The 17116-nt window shown below is 33.9% G+C and overlaps 1 protein-coding gene across 1 annotated transcript in view; it reads right to left on the bottom strand.

Moving 5' to 3' along the window:
• Positions 1–12409: 12409 nt before the first annotated feature.
• Positions 12410–17116, bottom strand: part of LOC123566093 (organic cation transporter protein-like) — a 40183-nt gene continuing 35476 nt past the window's right edge. The window contains exons 6-10 of the mRNA XM_053550173.1: positions 16283–16417; positions 15720–15805; positions 15085–15205; positions 13438–13510; positions 12410–12722 (exon numbers count right to left, since the gene is read on the bottom strand). Coding sequence (XP_053406148.1) covers positions 12561–12722; positions 13438–13510; positions 15085–15205; positions 15720–15805; positions 16283–16417 — 577 coding nt within the window. The 3' untranslated portion in view covers positions 12410–12560. The remainder of the gene's footprint in view (positions 12723–13437; positions 13511–15084; positions 15206–15719; positions 15806–16282; positions 16418–17116) is intronic.

Here is a 17116-nt window from a genome sequence, read left to right as displayed (position 1 = left end):
GTTTGCCTTTAAACTGCTTAAACTCGGGTTGACCTGTACAGATGCAAAGACAATACATAGTCTCTTTTTCCCGCCAAAGGAAGTGGAGTAGCAATTTTAAAGCCTCCTATCCAACTTCATATTTAAACAGAATCTTAAAAGGTCAATTATTTTAAGAATATCCGAGAGGACATAATTTTAATGTCGGGGCTCCGCATGTGCTACGTCGAGAGTGAATACCATGTGGGCACAAAATTATAGTGTAGAACTTTTAAGATAAACAACCAGAGGGCTTGAACCTCTATGTGCAGCCCGTCTTGACGAACCACGTAAGACTTTGAGCACTAGTATCAGGCAACAGGGGTAATATAGCCTCAGGGTAAAGGGTGCTGTTATGGTATGATGATGTGGGCTGAAAACTGCGGGGACAGCTGTTAAAATGCATAATGTCCGTGGCTGATTAAAATGCTGTCAGTGACCGATTTGCGAAAATACGAGTTCGACCGAAATCAAAACATACTTTATTGGAGAACAAAACACATTAATACAACAATCTTACAACCGAAATCTAAACACACTTTATCGTAGAATAAAAAACAACTATACAATAATCTTTCAAATTCTATAGCAAACACTTAAATTAAGGCCAAAATAAACTGTACATAAAATTAATATAGGGACATTCGCCGACATATACCGAATGACTTGTGTCCGGGTTAGGTGGCTATTATGAAAATTGCCGCCACAGAAAATACCAGTAGATTAGTTAGAAAGTAAGAGGGAAGATCCTAGTAAAATATGCAAACAAGTAAAGAGGTAAACTTTTTTATCATAGTACATAACGACATACTGCTAAACGAATACCTAACAACATGCATAAAACATACACGTATTAACTTCGAATTGCATTACTATTAATCAGCTTCTTTAAAGCGACAGCTGAAATATGTAAAGGTAAATTTTAGAAAATCAGGTACTTATTTTATTAAATACATATGTCAATTTTGACAAAAATATACATGGTCGGTCCCCAGTTATTTACGCTCAAACTATTATCAGAATATCTTTTAATGAAGCAACAAAGTTTTCACTTTTGTTTTTATCAATCAGCAAATGCAACAGTGTTTGTTTACATTTTAATGACCTTTGACAAAGGTTGTTCACATACTTATTGGAGATTGATATATATTTATAGTAGTCGCAACTTGACCCCGATGGTTGACCTTAGGCAGATTATTCATATCGATTATTTCATTGTAGAAATATTGGGTGCTTAGTGTAGCAGTCAATTTTAAATTTATGAATGCAGAGAGATGAAACGTTTTACGTACACCCCTTTTCAATAATAGGTTGTATCTAATTATGTATTATAATATAAAGGTCAACCATCGGGGTCAAGTTGCGTCCACCATAACTATAGGTTGATTTAATAGAAAATCCTTACTAACGGGTGAATGACATTTGTGGGGAAGTCAGTTTTCATGTAAACATCATCGAATAATTTGACAACAGTATATACACATTTAAAATGATTTAAATCATTACGCTATTTAAAAATATCAGCATATGTATTTAACATCATTTGGCATGTATTGGGGAGAATATAAATTTTATTCCGGACCCTTGCAGTGACTTTAAAATTGCATCAGAAACAATACAGTTGAATATTTATAGCAGAAATATAAAACAAGTCCGACCGATGAATCGGAAATATATTCATATAAGTCATATTTTCCTGAAAGTATCTGTATATTTTACCTTGCGTGCCTTAGAATCGTAGCTTTATTTTAACGTTAAACCTGCTAAGTACTATAAGAACTGAAAATATCAACGAAACATACGAAACATAAAAAACAGAAAAGACAACTATTCAATATTAAAAGAGAGAGCATTATGAAAATATGTACTATAACATATGAATACATGAATACGGAATGAATTGATCACCATTTGACTATAATTGGATACAAAATCAAATGCTGAACTTTGTTAATTGAATATTTTATTTTTTAATTTGACTTTTAAACAATTACAAGCATCATGTAAGCTTATTGCGATTGGTGGTAAGTTCTGTGAGCTCATGTTATGAAATAAAACAAAACTTTTAATATTACTTTATTAATTCATGGAAAATATCTTTATTTTTACATTTTTCTGAACCTAAATTTGTCGAGATCGAAATTGCTGCAAAACAGTTTATTAATCTAAAATCATCAATGATAATGCGCTTTAGTTAAAGTATATCAGTTGTTGGTTTGCAAAGATCTACATATATTTTCCTTTGTCTTGCGGCGGATATTTACTATAAAGCAAACTCATTATTGATCGAATAGATTGCAAATGCAATATTACTCAACATGATATGTTGTGTAGTCATGACTTTTTGCCCTATGTAGAGTGCGCATGCGCGAAAATTGTTTTCCGTTGCTAAGGAAATAGCTCTCTGTAAAAAGGTCTATTCATACAAAAGCGAGGTTAAGCAAAACTCGGACCAGGATCGCGGCTCGAGACAAGACCAAATTGATTCGTGCTTGGCGAGTTTTAAGTTGTTTCTAACGAACAGCAATCAGTACATGTTTTGCTTAGAAACTATCTTTTATGTGCATAAAGAACAACATTTATTTTATATTTTTGTCTTTGTACCATATTAGTTTGACGTGATCTTGTAGCAATTGCTAGACCTGCGTGTTAGAGTCACCAACCATAATGAATAGTATTCACCATTGCTATTCGTTCTTTTGCAGTTTTTCTTCCTCTGGTAATTAAGATGGATTTATATGAATCTTTTTCAGAAACGGTTGTGCGTGAATGATGAATGCCTAATAAACTGTTACTTGTTTTGGTAAGAAGATCTAATTCATTCCCCTAAGTCCATTGGGGTAGTAAATCGCCGTCGAAATAATGTTCAATGTAAGTGCCGAAAGTATACAAATATATTATGTGGATACGCAGGCTAGTCTGGATCCATGCTGGTCGCAAATATACTTTGTTGGTTTTCTCATGGAGTGACTCATTTAGACAATACAACTGGGCAAAATGTTCTGAATGTCAAAATCTACTTGAATAGTTTCCAAAGTAAACATTTTACATATTGGTAACAAACAGTACACATAAAAGTTTGTTACGGTAAACATTCGATTCAAACATGGATATATTCACTGTATGGTAACTACACCGGTAGCCGTGTGTTTGGATCTGTCTAATATGGCCTCTCTCGAGCAAAAGGTGGCACGTAAGTTTTGATGTTTTCTACGATTTAACACATATTCTTACAAAAAGATTTATTAGATATTTAGTTTTCATTCTAAGGTTTAAGTTATTCGATATAAAAATATCAGATTATTCCAGTTTTAATTACTAAGTGATAAAAACTTACAGATTATGGGAATCAAGAAGCGAAAACGAAGAAGCGAAAACGAAACTTTTAAATAATGTTATAAGAACTCTTGCAATTGTATCATCAGACAAGTCAGTTAAAAAGAAAGAAGAAACACTTTCTGACATATCTTGTCATCGGTCTCTAAACTGAAAGTATAGTAGTTTTGCGAAAAATACCATCGTAAGTCAATCATATGTATCATGTGTGTAATGTAATGGATACAAGTAATTGAAAAGCAGTTAACGGTTTGGAATTAGTATATGCACCGGTTTGGATTGCAACTTAATTCACATTCCTGCACGAAAATCGGTATCAAAGTTAATAAAATCATATACAGCCACATCTATGTCCTTCATCCCTTTCTGGGATATAAGAGGTAACCTTTTGTATGGATTGCTTAAAATCTATGGAACTAAATATCTAAGATGTGTATAAACGATTCGAAATTAACGTTGTACCTAGAGTAATTATTTTTGGTACTGGTGCATAAAATGTGTTACATTGAATAACGAATTTATTTCATGGAATAGTTTCAAAATAAATCACTGTATATCCTGATAGTTTTAAAAAAGAGCGTAAGAATGTTTGAGTGCCAGGCTGGTTAAATATCCAACTAGAAAAATGGAAACTTCACAGGTCGCTCAACACGACAAAAAACGACAATGTTGCAGGCCCGGTTTGATTGAGCCTGTTCATGGACGGTAGTGGAAATGCATGCTACCGTCCACGTTCTCTAGCCCCGGGTTGAGCAGAACTCAACATTTTCATATGCCAAAAGTATAAAAAGCAATTTAGAGACATCCGCAGATGTATTCAAATGGCGGTGAACATGGAACCTTCAATGATACACGGGTTGTGGCGTGTAATTCCATGAAAAGCTGCGTTTGGTCCCTAGGTAAAGTAATGGGTTTGCCCCAAACGAGAAAACAATGGGCAGAACTAAACAAACTGGAATTTAGAAAGGGGATCTGAGGTTATGGAGCTTGCATATCACAGGAACTGTCAAAAGACAAAATTAAAAAGCAGGCACCATACCCAAGGGGTGTACCCAAGGCTATGAAAGCGGGAGTATTGGAACCACCCAGGCCGAAATGGTCATGCTGAGAAACTAAACAGTACCAATAACACGACATAAAAGTCGCGCTGAACGATCTGAGACGATCGAAATATAACAGCCCTGATTTCCAAGTCGTTCGTTTTTTAAAGTGGTTCCATCCACCATCAAGAGGGTGATTTGATTTGAATTCTTTTACAACAAATGTTCATTTGTTTATCATATTTGTCAATTGCTTGTTTAGCAGGGGAATTAGTAAATGTTTAGAAAACAGGCCCGAAATAAACAAAAACGTTTGTTTACCATTTTACCTACCAACTCAAAAGCAACTCCTGTGCACATTAGCTATTTCACTATGCCAAAAGATGATTTACATCGACTACTGGAAGAATACGACGAATACGTCGACTTCCGGATACGTTTTGTTAATTATTTGTAAGATGTTGTATCAGTAATGACTAGTGGGAATTTATTGAAACTAGTTGTTCAATGTGATGATCTGACATGCAATACACATGTTCCATAATTCCAGTTTGCTTTTGTTTACAAATGTATGACTCTTTTCTCGATTCACTAAATTGAATTTTGTACTTTTTTGTACGTACGCAGGTATCTCAATAAACAATAGTTAGGAGGATCTAACATGTAAAGTAAGGTTCTGAAAGTCTGACTTTAACTTCATTGCGGAGTTATGTCGCTTCATTGAGCTAACAAATGCTGCTGTTGCTTTGGTATGTAAGCAGGTACCTCACATACCACTTTTAAGAATGAAATGATACTTCAAACATCTATTCACTCTAATTATCCGACATGCAATGCACAGGCTAAAAGATTCTCCTGCTTTTTCAAAACAAATATATGTCGCTATTTTGACTTGACTTAGCAAGTTATGGTTAAGTTCGTGTATGTAAGCAGGTATTTTAGTGTTATTTAGCATCAGAAGAGGGGAAATTTCTATGACTAAAACATATGTCTTACCAAAATTCTTGTCCATTTTGTACTTGTTTATGTCATTGATTCATTCAGTTAGCTTTTTTTGTGACATGGCATTTGAATAGTCGACTATCATACTTGATATTTGACCTTTTTCATCGAAATTTATATAAACAGTCATGAAATTAGAACAGAAGTCAGTATATAATTAAACAAGCTAGTGAATCATTTCCTTTCAAAAGCTCTGTTTTGAAATGTGAGATTGGTATATAGACAGGAAACATAGCTTCTATTGTGATCCTACTATTGAACTAACAATTATGCATAATCAACAATAGTATTCTTGCACTTGCAGTTTATCTTACTTAGTAATAGGCCTGTGTGTTTGAATATCCTACAAAGATGAATTATGCTGACCATTGCTTTCCGTGGACAATCCTCTCCCACTGGTGTTTTAGACTGGAAAATTTCACTGCTACGCTTGAGAAAAGAAATTATAAAAAGGAAAACAAATCCAATAGGAGAAAAACACGAGAGATTACAGCAGTGTATGCATAGATGTGTAATTATTAAACTCTCATAATATATAGACATACTATAACGTATATCAAACAAACATCTGGACGTCGAAATGGCACTGTCAATAGCAAATGAAATCTGTAAAAAGATCCTTTGGTAGCAAGAAATGCAACCAAGAAGAATAAAAGCAGACTCGGTTTGATTGAGTCTATTCATGAGAGGTAATGAAATGTGCAGCACCTCTCAAGACCTCTAGCACCGGCCTAAGCGGAACTCTATTACACATATGTTAATGGACCCCATGATCCCAAAAAACCAGCAGAAAGTATAGCAACGCTGAATCCCCCGCTGAGGTATAAACCTGTTAGTACGTACTGAAAGGTGAGAAGGTGTACTAGTCGTGTGTTAGCCCTGTATTGCAAACACTATTTATTAAAACTATCGCTTAACGTATGTCCGACAGATATGGAGCTATGCCTTCTACGAGGATGTTCATTTGGGTAAGTGCTAAAGCAAATGTTACTTGTGAGGTGTGCAGAGAATTGAAGCAATCTTCAGTATGCATTGATCATTTGCTTAGTTTTAACACATTTTTTTTTCTGGTCACTAGCAAGGATATGTGTATACTCATTTCAAAAAGTCTTGAAAAGTCTGCTTTCAAAATTGTAAGCAGTAATATATGTTTGATTAAATACACTAGAAAAAGTAGCATCCATATTGATCACAGATTATGCATACTTATACTAGAGATTATCATATAGTACATTTTCATCCATTTAGTCCAAACAGATTGATTATATAGATAATAAAAATGAAATTTTGGAATATCTGACGCGAAAATGAACAGTTGCAATGGGTTTATGAGATATATTTATGCTAAATATGATTCCCGATCGCCATGTCAGTCCGGCGATTACTTTTTTGGACATTACCGGTGTTACTGAACAGAGTTTGGTAACGAAACGTAGCAGGACGTATTAAATATCTGTAAGAACTTACATGACCTTCCGTTGTTTGTTGTTTTGTTTTTTTTGTTTTGTTTTTTTGTTTTTTGTTTATTTGTTTTTTTGTTGTTTTTTGTTTTTTGTTGTTTTTGTTTTTGTTTTTGTTTTTTTTGTATTTAGTTTTTTTGTTTTTTTTTTTGTTTTTTTGTTTTGTTTTTTGCTCTGAGCTGTCATATTTGACAAATCCAAACACACGGCTACCGTTGTGTTACCATACAGTGATATTGTAAACGGTTCAACACATTATGGTAATCATTTAATATTTATAGATTATGAATGTGTAATTATGTTACAATTTATTGGAAAAGACTTTGCTACCCTTAGGCCTAATTTATTTGGACGATGGACAAAAATACACCTAAATGACTAAAACTGTATTGTGTGTCAAAATGAGGAAACATAAGCACGAAATGATGCTTTGATCAATTCGCTAAGCTTCCGTTAATTTATACAATGCGTTAACTTGTGAAAATATAGATGTGAGTCAGAACATATCAACATTACAGGGAAAAAATATCGTTTCTATAAAAAAAAATCAATTTTATATGATTTTGTTTCATGTAAGCCTAACATACACTAATGACCGGTTTACTTTTATCGCTGGGGCTACAGGGAACAATGTCCCATAACTTTTCTATTTTACGGTGTTTTCAGAACTGCTGTTTATATTAACTTGTGATCCGGTGAGATCAGGACAAGGTTTTCGCAAAAGCTTCAAGATGCTGAAAAGTAGTGTGTGAAAATGGGTCTATGATGCTTCACTAAAATTGATATTTTATCAAATCTTCTTTTCACCTACATGGTAGATGTTTGGGAAAATATACACAAACAAATACAATGAACTTTTCAGCGCTTTTAACGACATAAAGTTCAGTATTAATACGTCTGGGTCCGTATTCTTAAAGCTCCTAAGGAGAAAACTTACTAATAATAGGGAAATCCTTAACTTTGTAAAATTTCCTGAGGACCGTAGCACAGAAGAAAAGTGTAGACGTTATGACAATTCTGATAGACATTCCAACTATCACGACGATTGTCCACAAAATGCTTTGGAACTTTTCCCTTGGTTAGTCCCTTAGGGAAAATTTTAATTGGTTATAAGCATATTTAGTGTGTGATGTAATTTGCAATGTTTGTTGGCCTGGTAGCCATTTTTTTGTGAAATGCTTTTTATTCGTTTAGAATTGGACGCAAATGGACAATGATTTTGTGGTATGCCATTTCCGGAATTTCCTTAATCATTGCTACAGTTCTTCTGTTTTCGGTAAGAACATAATGCTCTTGATATATTTATACTTAGGCTGTCAAGAAACATCCTACTGTAAAATTCACTTTAATGAGTTATTTCTGTTGTATTATGTTTGATTCGTTATATGTGATATATTCAAATCATAGCACATTTTAAATGTATTGGAAAAATGACCTTAAACTAAATACATGCTAAGTGAGATGTGTTTATGAATACGTAACATAATTTAAAATGTATATAGAGACATTGACACGGTCAACATTCGAGAATACATCCAACTTTTATATGACATAAACAAAACAATAGGCCAATACTTATCACTTATTTAATTAATTGGATTGTTAAACGTGGGAAAACGATAAAATCACAGATAATAAAAATAGGCTTTTATGATAAACATTACAAACACTTGCCAAACATATACACCATAAGGCAGAGGCAAAATGGCAGCTTTATATGTAATGTCAATCTATGTTAGTATTAATTATATTACATTTTCTTCAAGGAAGGTAAAGAAAGTAAAGTATGAATTAAATCATATAAACTGTGTGCGCTTCTATGCCATACTCGTATATATGTAATCACTAAGATACGAAAACTATCAGTGTATTTCCTAGTGACAGCACCAAATTTCAACAAATTCATTTCCTTGGGAAAACAAAAAGTGTAAAACTTGAATCAGCATCTACATACATGTATAGGAAGCAGTCCATCAACAGGTCAACATTATCTTGATTTAAGAATTAAGGAAAGGACAATGCGAGACATTTCCAAAAAATAATATCAAGTACCATGCGCTTGTCGTATTTATGTTCACATGCTGAAATTATGTTTTTTTATAATTTCGTAAATTAAGTATATAAATGTTTTGCGATATACTTAGCAATGTGTGGCTTCGGTTGTGTTTGCTGTGCTCCCTAACAGACTACTCTTAGCTTTTAAGGGGCCATCGAAGTCGAGTTGGCAAGGTCGCAGATTTCAAATCACTTGCCCTCAGCGATGCTGGTTCGAAACATCGCCGGGGGCTTTAGATTCTTCATTTGACCTTAGGCCCACCATGAAAATATAGAGAAGTCGCCATATGACCTACACTGTGTCGGTGTGACTAAACACAACGAAAACAAAAAACAAACATACCATTTAATGTAAGCTGTCAAGTATTCTGTTTAAATATCAGTGTTAAACTTCTTTATTACGTTACTATATCTTTAAAAATGTCATTTTTACGGCAAAAATCTCGAATTTTAATGAATTATTTAAATGGATTTGTTGCTTTTATACTTACTGAGATTAAAAAGATGGTGCTCAAAAATGGCTTAAATTCGCAATGGAAAATACTCTATCAAAATTGTTTCTTTTACTTTAATTTCAAGCCGAATTAGGTTATGTTAATACTTTGAAAAGTTCCCATTACCATCATTGGAGTTCTTTCGAAATATGTGTAATATGAGTGGCATTGTCTTTTATTTTCGGAGAAATCAAGAAAAGAAAATATTACGGAAAAGGGTGGGTCAGATAATAGCTCCTGCATATAAAGCATCAAACAATGTAGTCATAATATGAAGATTACTATACAAACACGTAACAAATTGAACTGAAGAGTGTGAAAACTTACGAGCTGTTGCCCAAAGATGAAACATATATATATATCATGCAGACCTATGAATAATCAAAGCCTTGAAATGTCTGGTAGTTGCGGGTTTTTGGTAGATTTATTTTCTGTTTAAATGCCAGTCTATAAATATACATGAATGAGAAACAAATACAAATATAATGTGCCTCATGTCTAAGATGAACTCTGCCTGACCCAGCTTGTGATGTAACCATGGGCTGGAATACCTTATCATTGATAGATCTTATATAATCTAAATGGTCATTGGAGTGGATACAGGCTGAATAAGAACTGCTTGTTCATTGATCCATCCAAGTCATATTTTGGGGTCACTGTGTTCAATTCATCCGCATTGTTCATGAATGGGACTATTTTGTGTAGCACATGAACATCCTTTGGATGTGATTCGGAATCAAATAAAGATGCTCTGATTGTCAGAAATACACTTTAACTTCGGTAGCGGGATAAACCCGCAACCAAAAATTAAAGTCAGAATTAATGACAATTTATTGAAGTTCTCTATCCTTTATTAGAAATAAAATATACAAAACTCTTATAAAGCTTCCAACTACCCGTCGATATTTTGCCTATTCTCTTTCATAATTTATATTCATGAAATTGCTTATATATTCAGGAAGATATGTTGTCAGTTGAAGTATCATTTAGTACCATTACAGAGAGGTAGATCTGAAAAAAAAACTGTTTCTAAAACATGACAGGATAAAGAAGTAAATTTGCTTTTTCATGATTTCCTTGCCTTTTCGTTCGTTTGTAAATTCTGGACATTTCGTTTATTTTAGCGACTATTTAAATATGAACCGAATACCGTCAAACGAATAAAATTATATCGTAGTGTTACTCAGTTTAATTAAAATGTTTGCTTGTTAACATTATATTTTTTTTTTTATTTGTCAGAAATTTAAGAAATACACTTTATGTTTTATGAAAGATAATTCCCAAAATGTGGACGGGGCTTTACAAATTTCGGTCAATTTGTATGAGAATTCAGGTGTTAATCTGTTTTTGTCCAATAAACACTTCGGAGATTTCGTCAAAACATTATCAAATAAACATTACAAGTGTTCCTTTATAAGAACGTATGATTTATCTTCCCTTTGTACTTATTTTAGAACATAATGTAGCTTTAACTGAGAAAATCTGCCCGCTTAGCTCAATAGGGAGAACGCCGATCTACGGATCGCAGGGTCGTGAGTTCGATCATCGGGCGGGTGGTATGTTCTCCGTGACGATTTGAAAAAGGCATTGTGTCTGAAATCATTCGTCCTCCACCTCTGATTCATGTGGGGAAGCTGGCTGTTACTTGCGGAGAACAGGTTTGTACTAGTACAGAATCCAGGAACACTGGCTAGGTTAACTGCCCGCCGTTACATAACTGCAATACTGTTGAAAAACGGCGTTAAACACAAAACAAACAACAAATTAACTGAGAAAACATTTGTAAGAGAAATGCTAAGTGAAGAAATGGTGTTTTATAACAGTAAATTTTACAAATACAACATGTGGACCTGCGATCAGGTATGTGAAGGTTTTTAAGAGGTCTCGGCCTAATAAAGCTCTCAAAGTGAGAGCGCGATTTCAAATATACATACTTTAATTCGCGGCAGTGCTGCAGCCCGACCGGTAATATTTGGACTTTTTTGACCTTCTGAACAAAGTAACGCACATATAACAAACTTTGGTTCTTACGGGATCAAATGATGTAACCATGAAAAAAAATTCCAGAAAAGACGTCCAGAGATTCTAACATATCCGTCAACTGCATGCTAATATGCACCTACACACACGTTTTGAATATGAGAAGTTTAGGTTAGTAACTGTTTATAGGTAGTCAATTAGATTTTACCTTGCATACGGTTTTGTTGGGCTGGAAAACGGCCGTAGCAATAGTGCGTTTCTTAAATAAGAAAATGAATCTACATAATATATGAGCATCCTCGTCAAGACAAACTTTAACAGTAATGTTTAAGTCATTTTACATAAGGTTTTTAGAACAGAGGATGTGTTGCATTCCGGCAGTTAACGTTACAAATGGTGTAGTCCGTGTAGCTTTAGCTTTATTTTGTAGTCTCAAAGCCTTGAAAAAATTGTTCATAGACTACCTAAAACAATCGATGCATGGAGCATGTATTGTATTAATTGTAGTTGTTTTAGATTACTTGTGTTCCCCTCTATGTATATGCAGTGTACATGATGCAATTATTTGATACAGAGGAGACGTTGCCGTTTCGTTCTGTGTTAGGACTGACAAACCAAAACGAAACATCTTTATTTGTTTCCTATTATTCTCTTGTGCCACATGTTATTTAAGAAATAATATATCCCAAACAGTGATATGTCGGTGAATAAAATCATTGTTTGGAGTTCAGATGTGAAGGAATCATATCACGAGGGCGATTCTAACACGTTATCAAGTATTATCATGTACATCCGTGAAATATTTGCCTGCTTTATAAGTGTTTCTTTTCCAGCCCGTCGAAATGACGTTTCACGCTGTGAAGTAATAATTGTGAAGTTCAAACAGTGAATTGTTGCATATTCTAATATGACTAGCAATGCTTAAATCATTACAATTATTACGCCCGACGTATAACCGCCCGTCGTGTAAAAATAGTGTTCAAACACGGGTTTGCTAAAAATTATTTCTTAAATAACACACAACTTTCAGTCTTCTCTTTGTTTAATGGGAAAACAAGTCGGGTTGTGTTAGAATGGTAACAAGCAGATTCGCTCTCTGCTCCGAATGTTAACTAATTTAAGTAATTTTACATGTATATGGTTAATTCAAAGTGTCATAACAACAACTATATGATTCATTCTTTTGACATCCGTTGTCCTGTGTCCCATTTGTCAAAGTCCTCAATGGTTGTAGGAAGTTCATGTTTAGCACTCTCTGGAAGTCTCAGAGCAAGAATAACTACCAACAGACACATGCCACCAAATATTGCACCTGGTATCCACAACGATATCAGCGCCTTGAAGCAAAATAAGATAGCGGTTATTTACTAAATTAACCAATTCCGTGACAAGACTGACCGACCTACGTATGTATTCATTTTTTTCCTGCAGCGAAGTTGCTAGCATGGCTGCTGCTGTATCATATATGCTTTAATATAATATCATAGTTTCTTAGATTCAACATCTTAACTTTGAATTTCAAAGTTATTGAAATCTACCAACTTTTGGCGCCGTGCCATTGAGTACGGGTCTTGAAGTTCAAATTTTGCTGCGTACGATTTATAAGCATGCAATCTTGAAACGGCGATAGAAACGTAATCACGAAACAAAATAACGACTCTAGACATTAAAAACGTAAGAAAAGTCTTATCAAAATACCCTCGAAAGTCTAAATATTTAGAATGCGTGACAAATCATTAAAGTTGCTAGTGATCAGTTAGCACTGATTTTCCTGAAAAAAAGGCCAAACACTTTTTGTTTCAATTCTTACAAAATTCAAAGATAAATTCAGATAATAAAAATACAATGAATCTTCCAAACCTACTTGTATGAAGTGATTTTTTCTGGTGATACAACTTTTGCGGTTGAGATGTTTACTTTCAAAGTAAAAAAAAAAATAGTAGATGCAGATAGAGAAAAGTTAAACTTGTACGTTTGCAATAATTGTACAAAGATTGGTAAAGCTAATTAAAATAGTTGATAAAAAGATTCTTAAAATATGATAAAGCTTACCAAGTTACTAGCGAATGGGGCCAGCAAGGCACCGATCCTTGATATAGATGAAGCAATTCCAAGACCACTGTTCCTAAAATGAGAGAGAAAAAATAATAATGAAGTAAAGAATTGAATAAATTATTTTTGTCCTTTTTAGTTGTTTTGCTTTATATATAATGAACAAAAGAGTAAAACCCGTCATTTTCTCTTTTGCCACTATCAGAAAAATTACTGAGTATACTATTTTAAAAGGAAAGATAAATTAGGACAACATGTTGATAACAACATGTCAAAAGGATGAAAATGTCGAATCACATGCCCCATTAAGTAGACATTAAGGTGTATTGAATACATTGGCGTAGATTTTGTTTCTTTACTAGAAAATGGTTAAATACCATGCATATACCAAATTATCCTAATTAAAGGGTACGACAACGATGATGTTTTTAATTCATTTTCTTCCCTCATAACGTTTATTGCTCATTTGTAAATTCTAGTGTATTTTTGTAACGTTTCAAAGAAATGGATTGTAGTCGTAAAATTAATGATTTTATATGATGTCGATGTTGAGTGGTTTTTTTTTTCCAAATTTTAAAATATTATCAGCGACATATATAAGCGTAGGTAAAAATTCAAGAAGGTACTTTCAGTCTTTTTATCAGATATTGGCAAAATAACAAGCGGCAGGTTAGCTGTTATGTTCAAAATAGATTCAATATTATTTTAGTCATGTTAACTAATTCTTGGATTCCATACCAGTCCCAGCTGGTTTTCTACAAGCAAATGACAACTTCCCTGGTCGACCCAGAGCCGAGGGACCGTTAAATGAGTTCAGATAAACAGGTATGTTTTAATACTGTTGTACATACAAATTATTGCAAATAAATTACCTAATATAGCATTCGAAAACAACAACTTCTCTCTATCGTTAATTTCATAAAATGTTGAAATTAGAGATATTTGTCAGAAAATTTCTAAACCAACCACAATGAATTTCCCTTGGCATTTGCATCTACCGTATCATAATAGATAAACATGCATCCTTTCCTTACAAGTTCATTTCAACCGTAGGTGAAACAGGGACTATATTGCAGATACAACAACATTATAATGGTGTTTTCTTAACTAAAGAGTCTTTTAGGGAGCCAGTAAAATTAACCAGTATTGTTTTAGAAGTTCCAACATAATAATCATTTGTACAAATGTATATATTTTTCAAAGTCATAAGTATGGTGATTGCTCCAAGCCAATGTTAAAGGATAACTGTTTTGTTCCATGACAGATGAAAAATAGTTTTGAAATTTTTAATATTTTGAAATATCAGATAAATCGTAAATTTGGTTTTATTCAGTCCGTATTTGTTACTTTGCAACAAATGTATATGTAGGCACTTGTATTACTATCCGAGAAGTCGTCACGGAGAACATATATCCGTTAGTGATAGGACTCTTTATTTTTACTTAGAAGAAGTAAGGGATAGTTACAATGTTACGTGTTCTTTTGAAGATGTTGAAGATGCATTATTCCAAACAAACAAAAAGTCGCGTAAGATATCAAAACACATAGACAGCCATGGCAAAAAGGTTAGGAAAAAGCCATGATCCGTGTATTTACAAAACCACGCTCCTGTTATTCTTGCGCAGTTAGGAAAAGTCGAGAGCTTACCTATAGTTGGTGGGATATATTTCTGGAGTATACAAGAAGACAGTGCTGAATCCGCCCGTAATTCCCGCCTTTCCGAGTAATGAAAATAGTGTTGCTATGGCAGCAGCAATGCTGTTTCCTTCTACAATACGTATAAAACATATTTAATAATTCTGTTTGATTATGGGTACAATAATTATTAGATATGAGGTAGCGGTAAAATGAAGTTGCCAGCCCATACCGGGGCGTCAATGCCCGAATGATTAGGGCCACTGATTTTGAATCACCTGTCTCGCACCGTGTTGGTTCCAAACCAAGCTTGGGGTGTAGAATTATTTCATGTGAGGAAACAATCCACCTAGCTTACGAAAGGCCGATTGTTCTACCCTTAAGCTCGCCTATGCCTTAAATATATGCATAGAAGGACCTCTAAGGACTTTCTGGTCTACTTAAAGCTGGAATATCGCTATAAAAAACGCATGATCTAAAACGTGTCGGTGTGACTAAAAATCCAACAAAAATAATAGAACATATTCAACTTGAAATTTAATAATAAATGACATTCTTGCCAAATGTTTTTCAAGTTATCCGAAGAATTATTCGTTAGAGAAAGGAGCACATAAACATATATCTGGTAACAGCTTTTTTCATCTTACCAAGGACAGTAAGCAAGACTGTTGAAACAACTAGAGAAATCCCTGCTAATGCATACCATAAGATCATTGTCTTCTTTCGTCCTAATCTAGAAAAATGGAATAATATCAAAAGCAAAACGTCTAGAAAAAAAATCGAAAGGGTTTATTATGTAAAGTCTCTAATTCAAGAAATGGCATTGACATTTAAATCTAAGCAAAATGAAATGTCTGTTTACTTGCTTACTAACAATTGCACATTTACTTTCGCACATATCTTCCAAGTTCATATATGTATTTCTACAAGTCCAGATGATTCGTAAAAGGGAATAATTTAACCCTTATCATGCTGGACACGATTGATTCTGCCTTTGCGACCAGTGTAGATCATGATCAGCCTGCACATCCGTGCAGTCTGATCATAATCTTCACTTCTCGCCATTTAGTCAGTATGATTTTGGTAAGCACCCCTTTTAACAGTCAATGGTACTGTCCAAATGTTCATTATATAAATTTAGCAGTGCAAGGGTTAAACTGCAAACTTAAAAACGCATATCTAAAATATGGGAGAAAAATGAAAGTTCTACCTATTGTAAAGAAAGAAGCAAACTAAATGTGATGGAAATTCCATAACACCACTCAAGAAGAAGTTCAGGAATCGATCCCCAGCAAGATGGGTTGACACAAGTGTGAGGCCATAATACACCCCAGCCGCTACTATCCTAGATTAAAATCAACACAGAGTTGCAGACAATATATGAAAAAAAGAAATCGGAGAAAGCAAGGAAACTTAAACAGGGTATTCAGTATGAACATAAATCAGAGAAACAGCAAAGACCTAATACAGTGTATTCAGTATAAACATAAATCAGAAAAACAGCAAGGAAACTAAGACAGGGTATTCAGCATGAAGATAGATTAGAGAAACACCACGGTATTCAGTATGAACATAAATCAGAGAAACAGCAAGGAAACAAAGACAGGGTATTCCGTATGAAGATAAATTAGAGAAACAGCAAGGAAACTATGACAGGATATTCAGTATGAACATAAATCAGAGAAACAGTAATGAAACCAAGATAGGGTATTCAATATGAACATAAATCAGAGAAACAGAAAGGAAACAAAGACAGGACTTTCAGTATAAACATAAATCAGAGAAATAGCAAGGAAACTAAGACAGGGTATTCAGTATGAACATTAATCAGAGAAACAGCAAGGAAGTTAAGACAGGGTATTCAGTATGAACATAAATTAGAGAAACAGCAAGGAAACTATGACAGGGTATTCAGTATGAACATAAATCAGAGAAACAGCAGGGTATTCAGTATGAACATAATTCAGAGAAACAGGAAGGAAACTATGACAGGATATTCAGTATGAACATAAATCAGAGAAACGGCAAGGAAACTAAGACAGGG

Source organism: Mercenaria mercenaria, chromosome 8 (genome assembly GCF_021730395.1).
Source record: "Mercenaria mercenaria strain notata chromosome 8, MADL_Memer_1, whole genome shotgun sequence".
NCBI classification, from domain to species: Eukaryota; Metazoa; Mollusca; class Bivalvia; order Venerida; family Veneridae; genus Mercenaria; species Mercenaria mercenaria.
Note: the sequence above shows the minus strand (reverse complement) of the source record. Positions and strands in the feature narration are given on the sequence as shown.